Source organism: Zophobas morio, unplaced genomic scaffold (genome assembly GCF_036711695.1).
Source record: "Zophobas morio isolate AGI-343-1 ecotype UQ-CSIRO unplaced genomic scaffold, CSIRO_AGI_Zmor_V1 ptg000006l, whole genome shotgun sequence".
Lineage (NCBI taxonomy): Eukaryota > Metazoa > Arthropoda > Insecta > Coleoptera > Tenebrionidae > Zophobas > Zophobas morio.
In genome coordinates, this window is record NW_026972111.1 from 5587401 (window position 1) to 5608221 (window position 20821).

The window sequence follows — 20821 nt, forward strand, 5'->3', positions numbered from 1 at the left end:
TTCGTTCGCTGAATGTAAACATAATCTAATCAGACACGTCTCAGTGGAGTACGAATGCGCGTTGATGTGAAAGCACCAAACCTACCCGACAATCAAGACACATCACTGCAGGAATACGACATCGTTTCAGTCACTTTTAGTAAAATTGACCTTGATATGGTTAACTCAATGGTACAACAATCTAATATCGATATTTAGGCTCATAGCAGGCATAGGCTTCGTTTGTCAAGACACTGATTATTTCCTTCACTTTTCATTAAAATGTGTGAAATTTTAACGATGTCGTCAACACGTCGTGTTATTTTGTTCGACTGTTTATTCACTCAATTCAGTTCAGAGCAATTCACAGTTCAAGTTAAATGTTTTTAACTGTTCCTGGTTCTAATATAATTTAACAGTCATAAAATTATTCATATATCGATGTTTATATGGAAAAACTCACTAGAAACATATGCATACGATGTTTTTTTACCCGTTCTTTAACTATCTATCCATCAATAAAATGTAAAATAAAATTCTCAAAGTTAAATTTGATAATTTTCGAAGCTGTGTTTGTTCGACTGTACTTTAGGGGCGAAATAACCTTCATCCAATTTTTAATTTAATTTTGGTGAAATTTTTTATCACGTTTGTTTAAAAATCAATATCTCAGTTGTTTATTATGTATGGAAATTTGGGAACACTGTTTTCGCTACTATTTTCAGCATACAGTACTCTAGAGGCTAGATCTTTTTGTCGGAAAATGAGATTCAGTAAACGCAATTTTTTCCACAAAATTTGATCTCGTGTTCCTAAATTTCCACAAGTGGAGACATCGAGTTTTAAAAATACGTAATAAAAAATTTCAGCAAAATGCGAAAAAAAAAATGATAGAAGTCTTGCCTGAATGCCGGTCATTTCCGGGTCAGTGGTGGGTCTTACAAAATTACTATGATATACTGTTACGAAAAAACTGTTATTTTGTTATACAGAGCAAATTATGGATAGGTTTTATTTACAATTTTAGAAAAATAGGTCTGTTAATAATGGAGATATCACATTCTGAAAATGTATTGAAAATTCCATGTGCGAACCGTAGGGTTTCGTAAATTAATTATTATATAATTCGATATGTTTTATAGTAGGGATTTTATACACTTACAATTAACCTAGGAGGTGGGTATAATAGGTTTGCATTATTACTTGTACCATGTGATTTGATGCTATTGTTACGTTGTTCGGTGTCTAAAATCGGCGTGGGTTAAACTCAACAATTGATTTCTTACTAACTCGAACTTACACGACTAACGATTATGTATAAAATAATTACGGCGCAACTTCTCTTGACTCAACTAGCTGAATAATGATCCTAGTTCCTGACGGTGGCCTTTATTTAAATCTGTATGTTTATGTCGATGTATCGCTTCGAGGGTTTTCTGGGCCCGTCGCGACATCCATTTCCCGGGTTTCCTTTAGTGCCCGGCCTATGAGTCATACTACATACTAGAAGAAACACGTACATACTAGAAGACTCATAGGCGTCGTACCGGGGCGGCGTATGAGTTTATTTTGGGACAAAAGATTATTCCAAATGACAAATGGGACTGTACCAAACAATACTATGATAACTTTAAAAGATTCTCAGAGACGATATTTTCCAAACATCTAAATATGTAATAAATATGATGAGCAAATTTTTTTTCTTAATTTTTTCATACCGTTTTAACTTATCACCAAAATTTATGCCCAGAAAGTTAATTGTGTTTGCTTGTTTGACTAAGATATCATACAGCGTCAATGGAATCATACTCACTATCTTCAGAAATATTTTTCTATGTATTGCATTTGGAGTGTCATTGCATTTTTTTAAATAGTTCCATCTATATTGATAGTTAGTTTATGATAAGTAAAGTTCAAAAATTGGGGAAGGTCATTTACGAAGAAGATTAACTAAGTAGTAGTAGTAGTACCTGCTAAGATAAGACTGATTTTGGCAAATGAGATACCTTCTAGGAAAAGGGAGGGTGGGTGGGCGGTTCTAGTATCTCTTAAGATAATACTGATTTTGGCAAATGAAATACCTTCTATGAAAAGAGAGGGCGAGTGGGCGGGGCTGGTACCTGATAAGATAAAACTCATTTTGGCAAATAACATAGCCTCTAAAAAAAGAGAGGGTGGGTGGGCGGGGTTTAGTACCTACTAAAATAAGATCGATTTTGGCAAATGAGGTAACCTGCAACAAATTAAATTAAATAATTATAAGAGAAGACACTAGAGACTTCAAAACAGTTTCAAATTTTTTCCAAACGGGAATACCTAGAACCTAAGGATTGTTTTAAATTTTTCAAAAAAAACCGGCCCCAAAATTAAGTCAAAAACAGTTCAGGTCAGAATTTCTCAAAAATAGAACACCAAGGTTCTCCATATCAGGCTTGTTTAGTTGTTAAAGGTAGCAAAAGAACCATTTTTTTTTCAGACAGCCGGTAAGTATATCGTTTTTAATGCGTCTGTTATACATATTTTTAGGAGTATTTATTGCATTTGTAAAATTTCCCGGTGACCCCGCGGCACAATCCGGCACTGGTTCTAACACGTATTTTAACTCACAACATCAAACAAAAGTAACTAGGTCGAGTAACCCTCAAATTCTTTCACCTGTTATACATTCCAACCCTAAATAGCAACTTAAATGGTGATACTGATTAATTTGTGCTGTTTTTCTTGGCGTCAAATTTAAATTTAAATCCGGACACCACAAGTACATGAATTATGAAAATTGTTCACTTTTTTAGCATTATACGCATTTATCTCGGCGTCCTTGTCTTTGTACAGTTCTTGTTGGAGTTCGAATTTTATTTACTGTAAATCGTATCTTTCCTTGAATTGTTATTTTTTTGCTAAGTTTAATTACATCTCAGAATATTCAAAAAAACGACTGAACTATTTACTTAGTTTGTACTAGAACCTGTGTAAATAGTAAATGTTCAGCACCGGAGACATGTTCTTGTAACAGTGGTTTTGCGAAAGATGCGGCGAATAAATATCTTTGCAATCCTGTATGTTCTAAAATTTGCATGAACAGTAAATGCACGGCTCCGGAAACATGTTCTTGTAATGAAGGATTTTCGAAGGATCTCGAAAATAAGTATCTGTGTAATCCTGTTTGTTCTAAAAGTTGCGTTAATAGTAAATGTTCATCACCAGAAACATGTTCTTGTAATAGTGATTTTGCGAAAGATGCGGCGAGTAAATATCTTTGCAATCCTGTATGTTCTAAACCATGTACGAACAGTAAATGCACGGTTCCACAAACATGTTTTTGTAATGCAGGATTTTCGAAGGATCGCGAAAATAATTATGTGTGTAATCCTGTTTGTACTAAAACTTGTGTAAATAGTAAATGTTCAGCATCAGAGACATGTTCTTGTGACAGTGGTTTTTCGAAAGATGCTGCGAATAAATATCTTTGTAATCCTGTATGTTCTAAACTTTGTATGAACAGTAAATGCACGGCCCCAGAAACATGTTCTTGTAATGAAGGATTTTCGAAGAATCCCGAAAATAAATATCTGTGTAACCCTGTTTGTACTAGAACTTGTGTAAATAGCAAATGTTCAGCACCAGAAACATGTTCTTGTAACGGTGGTTTTGCAAAAGATGCTGCGAATAAATATCTTTGCAATCCGGTATCTTCTAAACTTTGTACGAACAGTAAATGCACGGCTCCAGAAACATGTTCTTGTAATGAAGGATTTTCGAAGGATTCCGAAAATAATTATCTGTGTAATCCTGTTTGTAGTGAAACTTGTGAAAATAGTAAATGTTCAGCACCGGAGACATGTTCTTGTAGCAGTGGTTTTGCGAAAGATGCGGCGAATAAATATATTTGCAATCCTGTGTGTTCTAAAATTTGCATGAACAGTAAATGCACGGCTCCGGAAACATGTTCTTGTAATGAAGGATTTTCGAAGGATCTCGAAAATATGTATCTGTGTAATCCTGTTTGTTCTAAAAGTTGTGTTAATAGCAAATGTACCGCACCAGAGACATGTTCTTATAACTCTGGTTTTGCGAAAGATGCGACGAATAAATATCTTTGCAATCCTGTATGTTCTAAACCTTGCATGAACAGTAAATGCACGGCTCCAGAAACATGTTCTTGTAATGAAGGATTTTCGAAGGATCTCGAAAATAAGTATCTGTGTAATCCTGTTTGTTCTAAAAGTAGTGTTAATAGTAAATGTTCATCACCAGAAACATGTTCTTGTAATAGTGGTTTTGCGAAAGATTCAGCTAATAAATATATTTGTAATCCTGTGTGTTCTAAAATTTGCATGAACAGTAAATGCACGGCTCCAGAAACATATTCTTGTAATGCAGGATTTTCGAAAGATCCCAAAAATAAGTGTCTGTGTAATCCTGTTTGTACTGAAACTTGTGTAAATAGTAAATGTTCAGCACCGTGAAACATCTCTTGCTAAGTTGTTATGTCAAAATTATTTAATGCAGTTTTATTTTTCCAGTGGCGGCTCGTGATTTTTTGAAATGGGGGAACAGAATTTGATTGATGAATTAAATATGAAGATATAAAACAGGCTGTCAAGGCGTCAATTACTAGACGAAATTGTATGACGGAAATAAATACAAAAATATGTTCAAGAAAAATAAAAAGTACTTGTCCGCATACCTTTAGTTTTAAATCATTACTGAGAAGACACACAAAAAAATGATTTTTCTCTCGTTTTGTCATGAAAACTTTTTTTATTAATAAATCGGGAGTGGCTCTCCCTAAATTTTTCACTAACATTTTACCGTCGTAAGACAGAGGACAATTTTTTATTAAATATTCAACTGAATTCATTATTTTTATTTAAAATCAAACAATTTCGCTCGAGCAGAATTAAAATGTAATCCCGCAATTGCGCTACTGCTAGTGGTCACTGTTCGAGCAAGACTCGATTTTAGCTGAATACAGGGACCAGACGCACGGTTTCCATGACAACGGTGTAAACAAAACGTCTAAATGAGTCATTATTTCGTCTCCGCTTTTATCAGCACTTTAGCAACGTATCATATATCCAATATACATCTTTTGATGTAAGTTTTGATACATTCTATACAAATAGAACGTGATAAAAAATTAGTTTTGATAATTATGTCACAAATTTTCGCCGCCCCCCTGCCCTCTCCCTATGGGCGCCCGTGAGGTTATACCCGTATTTCTAGTGAGTTTTCCAATCCGCTAATTGCTCAACATTGTTTAGGCAAGGACACGTATGTCAATTCCAGCACGTGCAGTGTAAAAGTACTACCGTGTACCGTTACTGACATTTGATCAATTAAAAAAAAAAAGGTGAACGAACCATTCTTCATGATTTAATCAGTATAAAAAAAATTAGATGACAAGAATCACAGTTTAAGAAAATTGGTCCAAAGATATTTTGACAGAACTTCCCTCGCTTTTGAAGTACAGTTACACAAATCCCGCTTCTTTGAAATAAAAATTTGATTTTGCGATATTTGTATTGTGATAACCTGTATAAAACAAAAACTGGTGGCGTAAATGACACCTTGCAGTCTTTGTGTCACGGGGTGCAACCAATGGGCATGAAATATATTGAAACCTCTTTACAATGGACAGTCGCGGGGAATTTCAAATTGTTGGTTTTAGGGGGTAAAACACCCATATACACTGACCCGCAAAAAACTAGCCACCCTGTAAAATTTCGCAAAACCATTTTAAAAATTATTAATTTAACTAGTAATCGTTATTTTATTAAAAAACATTCATTATTGACACATGATGTACAAATTAGCAAAAAAGAAGACAAATAAACCCAGAATTAAATTTATTTTAACAAAATAACAGAAACAGACCAAGTACGATATTTTCTTAATTTAAACAACAAAGGAGGCTGTTGTTGTAAACAGTGTTTTTCATCATTTGACTATAAGTTTGGCAGTTAATAAACGTTTTCACGCGAAAATAATGCCGTAAACTCTTACAGACGTCTCTCAAATTGTCGCTTGTTTCTGTTATTTTGTTAAATTAAATTTAAGATAAGATTTATTATTTTAACCGTGTAGCTGGTGGCAGGGAATAAACCCGATTATTATTTAAAATATTCCTTGCCGTTTTATTTTACTGTCGTGTTTTTGTGGGCGCTGACCACCTGAGATCCGTGTCTCCAGCTTGAGAGCAACCCCGGCGCTCCTTCCCCCGGAGAGGGTCCTGACCGAAGGCGCCACGTCCGACTGCGTGAAGGTCGCCGCATAAGCCTAGATCGGCCAGACGTGTTTTTTTATATCAGAGACACTACTTGGCTCAATGCTTGGCACCCAGGTCCTCTCTACCACTATCAGAATCACGATTTGTTTCATCATTGTTGTTTTCATTATGTTCTTGTATATTAGATTGGTGCAGTGTAGTACTTGTTTGTGGCAAATTACATACCCCCTAAGAAAATAGAAGGCGGGTGGGCGTAGCTAGTATTTGTTAAAATTAGACTGATTTTGGTAAACGACATACGTTCTAAGAAAATAGAGGGCGGGTAGGCGGGGCTAGTACTTGTTAAGATAAAATTGATTTTGGTAACTGACTGAACAATATTAAGAATAATCACTGGAATGAAGAGAGGGTGGGTGGGCGGGGCTATTGCTTGCTTATAAAAAATTCTTTAGGAAAAAGTTAAACTTACCCCCGCCCACCCACCCGTTCTCTCATTTTCTTCTTCAGAAATAACAAATAAACATTATAACAAATAGGTAGTATAACAAAAAAATTACGATTAAGGCTTTTTTTTAACAGCCTACATTCGATTAGTTCCCATTCTCGCTTTACAAAAGAACACATAGTTAAAAATATCTACATCAGAATATTTGGTTATTAAGTGATCATGATCATTAATGCTGCCATAATCGAATAAATTTGTATTTAGCATCATTTGAAAGATACGCCAGTGGCACATCATTTTCTTTATTAAAATCGGAACCTACTACTTCACTGTTTTCTCCAAATCCTGCTTTTAGAAAACATCGATTTTAATCTCTGGTTTGACTTTGGGCCATACGGCTGGAATCAATGTCAGAACATTGACAACGCTTATTAAATTCTCTAATTGTTGAATGTTCTGTACTTCAACCATTGACGATAAAAGTCTCAAGAAGTTTTCTGTAAATTAAGTTAAAAATGCGAATTACACCTTTGTCAACCATTGGGTTGACAATGTGGTGTCATATTTGGAGGAAATAATACCAATTTGACATTTTTTAATGCCATATTTGGATGTTCGAACATTTTCCACCGCTGCGTTTTTTATTTTTCAAGCCGAGAATTTTTTTAGACAATGCTGTAAAAAGGAATCCAGTTTCGTCGGCAAAGAAGGAATTTTCCGGAGAGTAGTTTTGTCAGATTTCTTTGAGTTTTTCTTTCCATTGCACTATATCTTCAGTGTCATCTTCGGCTGCTTCTCCAGAAATGGTCTTTTAGATGACGTTCCATCGAGGACAAAATTTTTCCAAGCATCCTTAAATCTAATCATATGCAGTTCTTTGGCTACTTCCAAAGCTTTTTTTTTTAATACAAGACACAAAGCTAGAATATTCTTTTGCCTCACTTTGCAAAAACAGTCATATCACGTACCCTAGTAACGAAGAAATATAGAAAAAACAAATTAAATGTCGAATGGGGCAAACTCTCACGAACCGCTCTCGACGCGATGCCACTGATCCACCTTTTAAACATCGTGTTACCCGGAATTCCTAAATTACCCTGCAATATACATCCGCACTATAAAGTTCCCTAAAATTCCCATGGACCGAGCACGTTTTCGGTTTGATGCGCTTTATACAATGGGACCTAGCAATAACATGGAATCCCGTTGTTTAGAGGTATAAAATTGATACGTTCAAGCATCAGAAATGTCAGTCTTCGACACGGACTTTATTCGTACACATAGATGGTATTCTTCTCGATCCCGGGCCAACGAAATTGGCCAGCAAGTTCCGAACCGGGATAATTTTTATTAGGGGTCGAGCATAGGAAATTCTCACCGTGGTCAATGACCGTAGAGTATCCTTGTAAACTATGGATAATTCTCTGTTTAATGTTGGTAAGTCTATTGTACGGGAAGGATGTTCCTATGAATTGGACGATTGTGCCGATAGACCACCCGTTCCAAGTCATTGCTCTCTTTTTAGGCCAAACTGTGGGAAAAAGTTTTCTGAGAGAAACCACCCCCGAAAGGAGGTGACTGGCCAAGAAGTACCCCCTCTAATCAGGAAGGGACGACTTGGCTGCAAAATTTTGTCACAAAGTTTAGTTACTGTTTCGGGTTTGAAGTGGTCCACGGATTGTTTTTGCTTTCAATAATCTTTTTGCCTTTTTGTGTAGAGTATACAGTTATGTTAACTTCCCTCTTTCATTTTTATTCAAAATTGTAAGTTTTCAAGGTTGTCACTCTGAATTGGAAAAATTCACCATTGTCAAAGACGTTAACCGAACATTCGACGACAACCAACTGATACATGACTGGTCCTTAGTACCAGTAGTTACCAGTGTAAAAGGTGCTTACACATTTTCGGAATTTCTTGCGAAAATGTGGATATCTAGGTGGAAAACTCAAAGCGGATTCGTAGACAACAAGTGTAGGGGTATATTATTGGCGAAATAAAATCCCCTTGTTGTTAGAACCGGCCCAAAATCTGAAGCGGGTATCAGATAACACTGTAAATTATCTTAACAGTTATTGTGACAATCCCCAGTTGTTGTACATTCAAAGCGCTGACAGCTCTTGAGACTGGGTCGAATGTAACGTTGTTTCCTTCAGACTCCTCCATCACCTCAAAAACCCGGTCCTAGACCACAAATCTCGACGTACAGACCCCCGGCAGAGATAGGTGAGAAAAACGAGCCGGCGAATTTTCGTGTAATAAGAGCAGCTTCAGCGCCGCGAAAGCATAAAATTAGATATTTCGTAAACAATCTATCGACAACAGTACCTTTTAACGTGACTATCAGCGGTCTGCCCGGCATCACCCACCCTACCCACTCGAAACGCTCGCCACATCGCGCAAATCAAATAAAAAACTCCATTTTCTAATTTTCACTTCCAATTTCTTCCGCCTCCATCGGCGTCCAATTCGTTCGGAATTCCATACAGCCGCCCGCTCGGAACAATTCGTAATCGACGAAATTAGCGTATAGACTTCGGCGTTATCCGTCACTGTCGCCGAACGTGACTGATGATCTCGGACGTGGCGTTCACAAATTCTATATCCAGTCGAAATTTACAATTTACGTCCAAGATCGAATTCTCCGCTCTCTGTTTACACCTGCTGCGGCGGATCGCGCGTTCTCTCCCTCTCGCGCCGTCTCTCTCTAATCGGATCGGGCCGACGGACGTGACTGAAAAAAGAACATGAGTTTGTTGTTCAATTGTCCGGTGCAAATGGCGCGCTAATTCCTCTCCAGCGTCGACAACTGTGGAAGTGCTCGCGATGGGTATTTATTATCGGAGCGTCGACGGCACTCGCACCGTAAATTACTCCAATTGTAGTTGATCGGATCCATTTTAATTAAATTTTAATTTAAAATTGAATGCAGATCTAATAAATTAGAGAGCGGTTCGGGTAGGCGATAGAGACAATTTTATTACGGCAAACAGAGGCCGATCATCGCGCGAAATAACATGAACGAAATTAAAATGAGGCGTGTCAATCACAAAAAATGGAATTCTCGCCTACGTCGAGTTTGGAAAAATGGATCCCCGGGATGTTATTTTTGTATTCGCTAAAATTTTAGTGGTGTGTGGAGTTAATTATAAAAGTTTTAATAATATCCCAATTTCTGAAATGATAATGTTTAACATGGGAAATTGATTTTTATTTTATAATATATCCTCAGATTACTTTAAAGCTATTATTGAGTGATGCATTTGTGGGGGTAAATTAATTTAATATTAGCCGTGTAGCTAGCTACTCTCGTGTTTTCGTGGGCGCTGACCACCTGAGATCCGTGTCTCTGGCTTGAGAGCAACCCCGGCGCTCCCGCCCCCGGAGAGGGAGCTGGCGCCCGACGGCATGAAGTTCACCGCATAAGCCTAGGTCGGCCAGACGTGTTTTTTATATCAGCGACACTGGTCGGCCCAAGGCTTAGCACTCAGGTACGCCGCCACCACACGTTATCGGCGAGATTCCGGACCGTCCGTCCGTCACACCGAAATTTCGTTGCAAGATGACGGAATTTCCTCTTCTACCACTTTCAGAATCACGGTTTGTTTCATTATGTTTTTGTATATTGGATTGGTACAGTGTTGTACTTGCTAAGATAATGTAATTTCCCATTTTAATTCTCTATGTCCAAACTTGAATGCTGCACCCTGTATTAAGAATATCATGTAGATGATAACACGTTATAAAAACAAAAGTCAGCCTGCTTAATTATAGTTGCGGGTTGTTAAACACAAAGCTAAAGTCGTATATTTATTATAAACAAAATGTCACTTAATTTCCACAGTACAATAAATCATCCAATACCAACCTAAATCTTGATTTTGACTTATAAAAAATATTAAAAGATATCATCTAATGAGATCAAATAATAGACAATAGGTCTGAAACATTGTAAAAAAATATTTACCTTGATATCTAGGTAAATTGGCGATAAAGTATATATTATCTACAAATTACAACACAAAATACCGTAAGTACTACTTATTGTGTTTAAAACAACTTGAACAAGATCGTATTTGTAATTTATAATCCGTGAAATGTATATCTCGTTAACAGTATATACCGCAAAATGGCGAAATCAAACCAGGTAAGATATAAATTAATTTTTAAAACTTTATTGTTCAGTGTTGTGTCTTTGATTGCTAGCTAAATATTTTCTTTGGCGCAAAAACGTAGTAAAAAATGGGTTAATGTTACTTAGATAGAGTTTCTAAACGGAAACGAGAGACCTATTTTTATGTATTGTGGGGACCATGAAACCTTGAGAAAACATGAAAGTAGTCTTTCACCGGATGGACCCTATTACAATACTTCCTTAGCTTATGCTCGGGAAGTAAAAATGGTAATCTGCGACACGAATTATTTTCTCATATATTTAGGACTATTTTTAACCGGAATGAGGAAACGTCATTCATAGATTATAATCACTGATGAACATTTTTATCTATAATTTTTGAATGCTCTTATCTTTCTAAAGTATAAGGCACTTATTTTCTAGTCCAACATTTAATCTGATGGCGATAAAAATATCTCACGTGCATTAAATTTTACAAATATTATAAATCACTGCATCAAAATCAGTGCACAAAGAAATCTTGAAATTTGACCCCAATAAATTATTTTCTTTTAATTGTCGTTCCAAACGTAATCTAAACGTATTTGTATGGTGAATGTATAAATACTGCGACGAAATTCCGCTGTGACGGACGGACGCCAAGCTTTGGACCGACTAGTGTGATTTAAAAACACGTCTGGCCGACCTAAGCTTATGCAGCGACCTTCACGTCACCGGTCAGGAGCGGCGGTCGCTCTGGCGCCAGCTCTCTCTACGAGGGAGGGAGCGCCGGGGTTGGTCTCAAGACGGAGCCACGGATCTCAGGTGGTGAGCGCCCGCGAAAACAAAATAATAGAATAAACCGGCAAGGAATGGTTGAAATAATAATCGGGTTTATTCCCTACCACCAGCTATACGGCTAAAATAATAAATCTTATGGCTAATCTTAAAAAAAATTACAAAAGTGTTTTACAAGAAAAATAATAATACGTCCGTTTGTTTCAAACAAATGCTGTTGTACTGTTTCAATACGAAATAAATTCAAGAGAAACGTAATTTTCAACTTAGCTCTAACAATTTCTTAAAATTTTCAGAATCACCCTGGCTACGGCACCGAATACGAAATTTATCTCCCTGCCTATTTGGCCCTAAAACTAAACAACCATGAAGAAATCAGCGATTTCTCATTCAGAAGTAACTCTCAAGACTTCGGCAATTTCGACGACGTTGTCCTCGACATTAAATTTACAAATGGAACCAACAAACATTTCGCTTTCCAGTTAAAGCACAAAGGAGACGACGGTAAGACCTTATCTCCAGCAGCGCTCGAATCCACCAATAACCCCTTCAGCCTACCCCAGTATTGCCAAAGCTTCAAGAATTTGAAACCCAACATCAAAAACAATTACCAGTTTATCATTTACACGAATGCCAACCTAAGCGAAAACGTCAAAAATGGACTAAAAATTTTTAAAATGGACAAAGTCGAAGATCACGTAGAGTTGGAATTATTCAACACGAGCGACTCTAGTGACAAAGTGTATAACTTTAGTGTCACTAACGTTCCGCTGAAAACTGCCGAAATAACTAAAAGTGAGTACAAGGAGTTTTTTTCGAAGCTAACATTCTACACGGGTCAAAAAAATTTCAAAACACTAGAACAGGAAATATCTCGAATTTTAGGCAACGAGAATGTTTTCCAGAGCTACGTTGCTTTATTTCGAAAATGGCACCAAGGAAGATTTAGTAACAAAACTATAGATCGTACAACGGTTAACTTCCACCTTTGTGACATGTTTTTGTGGACGTACAACACCGACCACTGTTTTTTCAGCACACAAAATCCAAACATGGAATTGTTTGATCAAGCAGTCCACGAATTTGATGTTACTTTGCTTAACAAGCCAGATCTAGCAACATGCCAAAATTTTGACCGTTTATCGAGCAAAAGAGCAAAATCCAACTTCAACAAATACACCAAGAAGTACGCCCGCAAATTCGGAGTGAAAGAATGTATGTTACGATTAGCAAAAGACTACAAATTTACTGAGAGAACATCAGGTGAATTGGATGAAGTCACCCAGAAGAAAATATATTTTTATTTCTTTGAAAACTTGCTGGTGGTTGATTTTTATAAAAACTCGGAAGAGTCAATTTATCAGTTGCTGAAACTCTATAAAGTTAGAGAAGATAGAGTAAAATTTGTGCTACTAGGACGTCACAAAGTTGACTACTAGGACGTCACAAAGTTGATTCCAGTCAGCTACTCGGGGTCACAGTTTTCCAAAACCTAGACGACATAAGAGTAAAAAATAAGGTTCTTTATGAGAATATAATAACCAAATGTAAAATCTCGTTACAAGGACGAAGCGAAATCAGTCTGAAACAACTAAGTGACGATTTTGACAACGTGACGCCTGTTTTTAAGACAGAAGAAGTGGTAAAAATGTTAAAAGAGCGGCTCTTGATTGGCGAAGAAAAAATATCAAACTATCACATACTCAGAAAAGTCTCCACAATCGTCTTTAGTACAGAAAATCTTTTAAAACTGTGCAGAAATGGAAAATATGCGGTATATATTGTCAAACTTGACAACAACTTCAAATTTCGACAAGAAATAGAAGCGATAGACGTCCACAAATATCTTCAAAATGGAAAAGGTTTTGACCAGATGTCACCCATATTGTCAGTAAGTGAAAACTTCAATGAAACTTTATTCGAAGATGTTTGTAACATAAATCCAGGCAAACCTGTACATTTCTTCAAATCAGTTGGTGACGATAAATATTTGCTAGTACGAAGTACTAGCGCTCTAATTCACGAAGTAGAAAACACACAACAGGAAATTTTTGATGAAGAGGAAGTTCACACAGTTTTTGATAATCCGGTAAACATTCTGATTGCTGAACCTGGAATGGGAAAGTCAAAAACTTTGAACTATTTAGGAATCAACTGTCCACACGATTTTTGGGCTATAAATGAAAATCTTAAAGATCACTACATGTTCTTCAACAGAAAACACTCCCCAAAAAGCGTTCTAAAATATTTTATCAAAACGACAACTCCCAATAACATCTTCATTAAAGTCTTCATTCAACACAGAAAAATGATTTTCTTCTTGGATGGTCTAGACGAGATACCGAGTCCCTATGTCAAAAATGTTTTAGACGGAATAGAAAAACTGTCACGTCTGGGATTTCGTGTGTGGGTGTCTTCTAGACCAAACCTACAAAACCAACTGTTGAAAAAATTCAACATCTTTAGTATAGGCATCTTAGAACTCAGTGAAGAAGAGCAAGAACGATATGTGCAAGATCGACTTCAAAGCGAATACAACGAAGACAAGATTAAAGTAGTCATGAAACACATTTTTACCAGCGTGAATATGATCAACAATCTACAGATTTTAGGAATACCGCTACAGCTGTACATAATCACCGAGATACTACTCAGCAACCCGAAATTCCGAAAAACTGACAATTTTTTCGTTTTGACCAAACTATACAAATACTTCTTCGAAGGAAAATATCGACATTGCGTTGAAAAAACTAAATGTGATCATCCGTGCCCCTTCATGTATGACTGTAGTGAGTATTTAGAACAATACGAAACACTAGCTTTGCAGTCACTTTTCGATGACGATATTCTTCACACAATGAATGTGGACCTCCGAAAATACCAATACTTCATAAATAAGATAAAAACCGAAGGAGATCCGTTAGGGATTGTCAAAAAAATTGATGGTCAGAAGGGGGTGTTTGAGCACAACACCTACGCCGAGTACTTCGCAGCTACCTTTTTTTCCAAAAATTTTGACAAAGCTCGAGTTCTCATCAACCGTCTTTTTGTCAAAGGATACAGCAACGTCCTACTAATGTTGAATATCAAACTATGCGAACACAACCCTTTGCACCTCGCAATCATCCACAAAAATTTTGACGAAGTGGAAAAACACCTTGACGACGAAAAAATACATGACGAAGGTGGTCGAAATCCACTACACCTGGCTATGGATTTTTCAGACTGCGTTAATTTGTTTTCGGAAGACGGTGACATTATTGACTCTTTTGAAGCAATCAAGTTTACCATAAATCACTTATCTACTGACGACGAAGAGGAAATTCGACGAAATAACAATCTTATCAGAAAACTCATGCTGAAATTTGATCCGTACGAGCGTGATAGAATATTTGACAAAGATAGCTTCCACTATGCCATACTTCAGGGTAATTTATTTGCAATTGAATTTATTTTGGAGAACTTTGGGATGACACATGAGGTCTATAAAGATCTTGAAGCTCACAACTTCATCAACAATCCTACAATTGCCTATTATTCAGTGTTGTGGGGCTACCTGAACCTGTTGACGATTTCTTTGGATAAACGTCATTCGAAGATTGTGAAGATTATAGAAGACTCTTTCAAGTCGAAGACTTTACTACGTTTTGCTTTACAAAGTGAGCTGAAGAAGAAAAATCAGATCGCTGAATTACTCGTTGATTATGGACTATCAGATAATGTATACAAGAACGCAATTTTGCATCTATCTGTTCAAAACAACGATCTAGAATTTACGAAGATGTTGTTAGACGAAGACACGAACTTCGTTGATGCAAGAGACAAAACGACAGGAAACACCGTACTACATATCGCTGTTAAACAACAAAATAGAGAAATGGTTAAGTTGCTGCTTGAAAAAGGTAGTAATGTCAAAGCTGTCAATAATCTAAACGAGCAAGCGAAACATTTAGCCATTCAAAACCAAGACTTAGAAATTTTACAGATGTTGCTATCCAGACAACAACAACATACTGACTTGGACTACCATGACGAAATTATGTTACACTACGCCGTAGCAACCACCAACATTGAAATAATTAACTACGTGCTAGATCAGAATCTAGATGTTAACTTCCAAGACGAAGATGGGAAAACGGCAGTTCACATAGCTGCAGAAATGGGTCACTATCAATCTGTTGTAGTTTTGCTACAAAAAGGAGCCAACTTTAGTTTGAAAACTAAATGTGGTCTAACAGTACTACACTGTGCAGTTCTTGGAAACAACATTGATATAATTAAAATGTGTTTAAGTGACCAACAGATCAATATGACAGATGATAAAGGCGAACCACCTTTATTTTATGCCATTAGAAAAGGGTCCTTCCACGTAGTCGAACTACTACTAGACAAAGGAGCAGCCGTAGATATCACATCGACGATTGACAAAGACACCGTCCTACATGTTGCCAGTGCTTGTACAGACAGCAATAAAATAATACAGTTACTTCTTACCAAGAAGATTAAAATAGTCAGTCTTCTGTTAGACAATGGAGCTGACATTACGAAAATTTCCACAGAAGGAATCAATATTTGGTCATTTTTAAGCAATTCACAAATGCGTAAGCACGAGACTACGATTAATTTGATTCTGGAAAGAGGCGCCAACCCTAATTTGGAAATCATATCTGTGGATTCTCTTGACAAAACTACTAACCATGGTACACCTCTAAGCAAAGCGATCGCTAGTAACTGTTGGGACTTGGTGGAAAAGTTACTACAGTATGAAGCCAAAATCCAAGACCTGTTCGCAGTGAAAGAGTCATTCCGAAACAAAGCTTATTTAGAGGTACTTCTGCGGAAAGGTCTTCGACTTGACGCTCTTAATAAAGAAGATCTCAGCCGAATACTCATGTCAATAATTCTTCATGAACCGAGACCTGAGCGTAACATGCAATTGTATACAGATAACAAACTTAACATAAATATAAAACACGACGGAGACACAAGTTTGCATCAAGCAGTTGCCCTTGGAAAGTCCCACGTTGTGACATGGTTACTGCAAAATCAAGCAGACGTCAATGCCACCAATTTTAAACTAAAAACACCTCTTCAGGTAGCTGTTGCAACCAAACAACTCGATATAGTCCACCTTTTGCTCAAAAACGGCGCCGACATCAACTACTACACCGGACAGAATGACGCTATTTGGGAAAGCTTGTGCAAACACTTCCCCAAGGACTGTGCAAAAATAATAGTCAACACCTATCCCAATTTAAAAGTTTTGAATGGATTGACGCCTCTGTACTACGCTGTTGACAACGACGACGAACACATGGTACGACGACTAATGGAAAAAGGAGCAGACGTAAATGACTCTCGAGCTTTCAGGAAAGCAGTCCAAAGAGGTAATATCTCCATCGTCGACCTATTTTTAGAAAGAGGCTACCAAGCTGACAGTGATAATCCAGCAAACCAAGAAGTCATGTCTATAGCAGGCAGCTTGGGCAACTGCAGCCTAATTGATTTACTCCTGAGACGTGGTTTTAAAATCAATTCTGCTAACAGTTCTGGTGACACAGCACTGTATTTAGCTGCTAAAAACAACCACTTTCTTGTGACGAAGCTACTGATTTTGAGAGGAGCTGATGTCAATTGTGCTTCTCAACGTGGCGAAACTCTTTGGGACTACTTGGAAAAGCACGATACAAGTATTACAGAAGCGATTTTACAAAAAGGTGTCACTGAAATGAGGTTGAGCAAGTCAAATCAGAACTCTCTTCTGCATTATGCTATTCGGCACTGCGACGAAAGACTAGTTAACTTTTTATTGCAATCGCCAGAGGTGGTGTTAGACTGTAACGACCCGTCGCTGAAAGTAGAAGCTATTCTGAGGAAGAACTCACCCATTTTGCAAGCACTGGAAAGAAGAAGATTTGGAACGAATGTTCAAGTGAAAGAGAGAGTTGATTCTTGCTTGAGGGAACGTCGAAGTTTTGACATTTTGTGTTGGTTGAAAGAAGACGATATGACGAGCGAAACAGACACTTCGAGTTTATATAAACTGCTACATCTTGCGGTTTATTTGGGAAATGACGAGTACGTTGATTTTGTCTTCAAAAGAAAAATTGACATGGACTCTGTTGACGTTTACAATTCTTTGTATCCGCTACACTTCGCTAGGGAAAACGGCGTTTTGAAACGTCGGTTATTGGTAGAAATGACCAGATGGATCGATCGTCAATATATTGAGAACAAATTATGGAAACTTGAAGATATGAGAAGACATGTTTTACAAAGGTAAAAATGTATTTATACAAAAGTATCAAAAATTTAGATATTTGTTTACAGGTATCCCCTAAATAAAGCAGATTTTAATAAAAAACATAAACATTCTTATTTGACAAACGAAGGTAGGAGTGACCTTAAAACATGCAAAATAATAAAGTAATGATTTTAGTGGAATGTATTGTATCAAAAAAGGCGAACCCGCTCCAGGAATCAAGATTTTCGGTTTTAAATGATGATTCTGTTGGAAAACATTTCGAACGCTCATCGTCTACACTTGTTAACTGGTTGTACAACGTCAAAGATGTCGTAGTTGGGAAAGCTAACAGCACTTGAAGATAGAAGAGTTTTATTACTGAAGGTATAGTTTGACCGTAAACTAATACTCTAATCGAAAAATAATAAAATTTTAGTTTTCATTGGAAGAGTTTAACTAAAATCCATCAACAAAGATTTGGAGTAACAGCCTTAACCAAGCGAAACAACTAAAAGTGAACTTCGCATTCCAATGTTATGTGTGCTTGCCTTGCAATGATGTAATCAGCTACGTCTAAATACACTCACACACCATAGGACCCCAAGAAGTTAGTTACCGTCGAACTCTCAACAACGGAATTCAATGTAGTTGAAATCTTTGCTTTAAATTCTGTAAAAACTACTGCATTTCTTTGAATTTTCGATGTGACGAAAGCAACATTAGATGTCGTGCGACAAAATCTTCGTTGTCAAAAATTTCGATATGTGTTCTTAGAAATTCACAATACCAATACAAAATTTCCATATTTTGATGATTGAAATGTAATGAAGACAAATTTTTACGTAACTACTCTAAGGTTCGATATACCACGTGGTCAAAAATGACTGAGTCTGTTGGCAATCCTGAGTTTTAGTTGAAATTAGTACCATGATATTTTCTATAATTTCCAGTTGTCAGCTGTCAAGATCGACACATTATTATTGTTGTTTAATTTGAAATGTATTCAAAACATAGCCTAAATGTATGGCATGTCACGACCGACGTAAGTATTACGGATTTCCTTCCGTTATACCAATCTGAATGCAAGAAAAGTTTCTAGTTTTACTTGAAAAGTACCGCCAACAGACTCAGTTATTTCTGATCACGCGGTTTATACAGCTTAAATTTCGGTATATGGTGCCAAAATGTCGATATTTATTTTTAGAAATCAACAAAATCCATAAAGCTGTCTAATATTTTATTGTAATAGGAACACTATTCGATGTAGGTCAAATGTTTGCTTTGCATTTTACTGAGATATAATGGAGACATACTTTAAAGTAGTTTTTCGAAGATTCGATGTAGAACGACGAAATTTCGATGTATGGTGCCAAAATTTCGATATTTCTTCTTCGGAATCCACAATTCCGATACAATTGTCTAAAATTTTCGTTCAGTAACAATAATATTCAATGTAGTTGAAATGTTTGCTCTAAATTCATTAAAAATTGCTACATTTGTTTGAATTTTCACATGGGACCATTATTATTTCTAGTCTTCATGAACGACATCAATATCTGTTTCCGGAGCGGTAGATTTTTGCTCTTTCCAGATGATCTGAAACTCTTCTATAGAATTGGTACACCTGCCGACTCAGAACTATTGCAAAGGGATCTCTCGAGATTCGAGCTATGGTTTGACTATAACAGCTTAGAATTAATCTAAATGTAAGGTAATTAGGTTCTCCATCAAAAAAATATCCACTTTTCCGTCATATTTTATTTTACATTATTTCTACGTAGTAGCTCTAAAGTTCCAGATTATGTCTAAATTTCGATAAATTTTCACCAAAAATTTCGATATATATTCTTAGAAACCCACAAAATCAATACAACTGTCTAAAATTTTCTAGTAATGGGAACAATTTTTGATGTAGTTTAGATGTTTGCTCTAGATTCACTAAAAAACTGTTATATTTAATTGAAATTTTAAAGGCACGGGAACAAACTTCTAAATCATTGGACACAATTTTCATATTTTAAAGACTGAAATGTAATTGAGACAAATTTTGACGTAACTGTTGTTAGGATCGATATATAATGTAGCAATTTCGATGTATGGTGCTATGTTGAAAAGGCCTTAAGCCTCAGCAGCACACCATCTAATTTGTAAATATTTTAAGACACAAAATGTAGAACCAGAAAGCTTAAATAAATGTATTAAAGTCTAAAAATGTGATGTATGGTGCCAAAATTTCAATATTTTTATTCTTCCAAATCTACAATTTCGATTAACTTTAAAATTTTCTTTCAATATCCAAGATTTTGATGCATCAGTTTGGAAACAAATTTCTACGCAGTAGCTCTAAGGTTCGATTTTATGTCGAAATTTGGACATATGATATCAAAAATTTTGATATGAATTCTTAGAAATCCATAAAATCGGGCGGACAAAAGGACGAAAAAGACGAAACAGGACGAAAAAGGACGAAAAATGACGAAAAGGACGAAAAAGGACGAAAAAGAACAAAAAGGACGACAAAGGACGAAAAAGGGCGCATAAGGACGAAAAGGACGAAAAAACGAAAAAGGACGAAAAGGACGAAAAAGAACAAAAAGGACGAATAAGGACGAAAAAGGACGACAAAGGACGAAAAAGGACGAACAAGAACGAAAAGGACGAAAAGGAGGAAAAGGACCAAAAAAGGACGAAAAGGACGATAAAAGATGAAAAGTAGGAAAAAGAACCAAAAAGACGAAGAAGGATGAAAAGGACGAAAAAGGACCAAAAAGGACGCACAAGGACGAAAAGGACGACAAGGACGAAAAGGACGAAAAAGGAACAAAAAAAACGCGAAGGACGAAAAGGACGAAAAGTACGAAAAATGACCAAAAGGACGAAAAACGAACAAAAGGACGAAAAAGGACGAACAAGGACGAAAAGGACGAAAAAGGACGAAAAGGACGAAACAGGCCTAAAAGGACGAAAAAGAACGAAAAAGGACCCAAAGGACGAAACGACGAAGAAGGACGATA

The 20821-nt window shown here is 36.6% G+C and overlaps 1 protein-coding gene across 1 annotated transcript; it reads left to right on the plus strand.

Annotated features, from left to right (window-relative positions):
• The first annotated feature begins 10742 nt into the window (after window positions 1–10742).
• On the plus strand, window positions 10743–19982 carry LOC135123413 (uncharacterized). Its single transcript, XM_064048045.1, has 5 exons — window positions 10743–10798; window positions 11860–17842; window positions 17894–17955; window positions 18003–18191; window positions 18244–19982. The coding sequence occupies exons 2-4, from the start codon at window positions 13212–13214 to the stop codon at window positions 18164–18166; spliced, it is 4857 nt and encodes a 1618-aa protein (XP_063904115.1). The 5' UTR covers window positions 10743–10798; window positions 11860–13211; the 3' UTR covers window positions 18167–18191; window positions 18244–19982.
• The last annotated feature ends 839 nt before the right edge of the window (window positions 19983–20821 follow it).

Bases quoted from the DNA above. Each gene is read 5' to 3' on its own strand.
- LOC135123413 (XM_064048045.1), top strand. From the start codon at position 13,212: ATGTTAAAAGAGCGGCTCTTGATTGGCGAAGAAAAAATATCAAACTAT. The intron at 17,843-17,893 runs GTAAAAATGTAT...ATTTGTTTACAG, and splicing joins AGAAGACATGTTTTACAAAG to GTATCCCCTAAATAAAGCAG. The intron at 17,956-18,002 runs GTAGGAGTGACC...TAATGATTTTAG, and splicing joins TTCTTATTTGACAAACGAAG to TGGAATGTATTGTATCAAAA.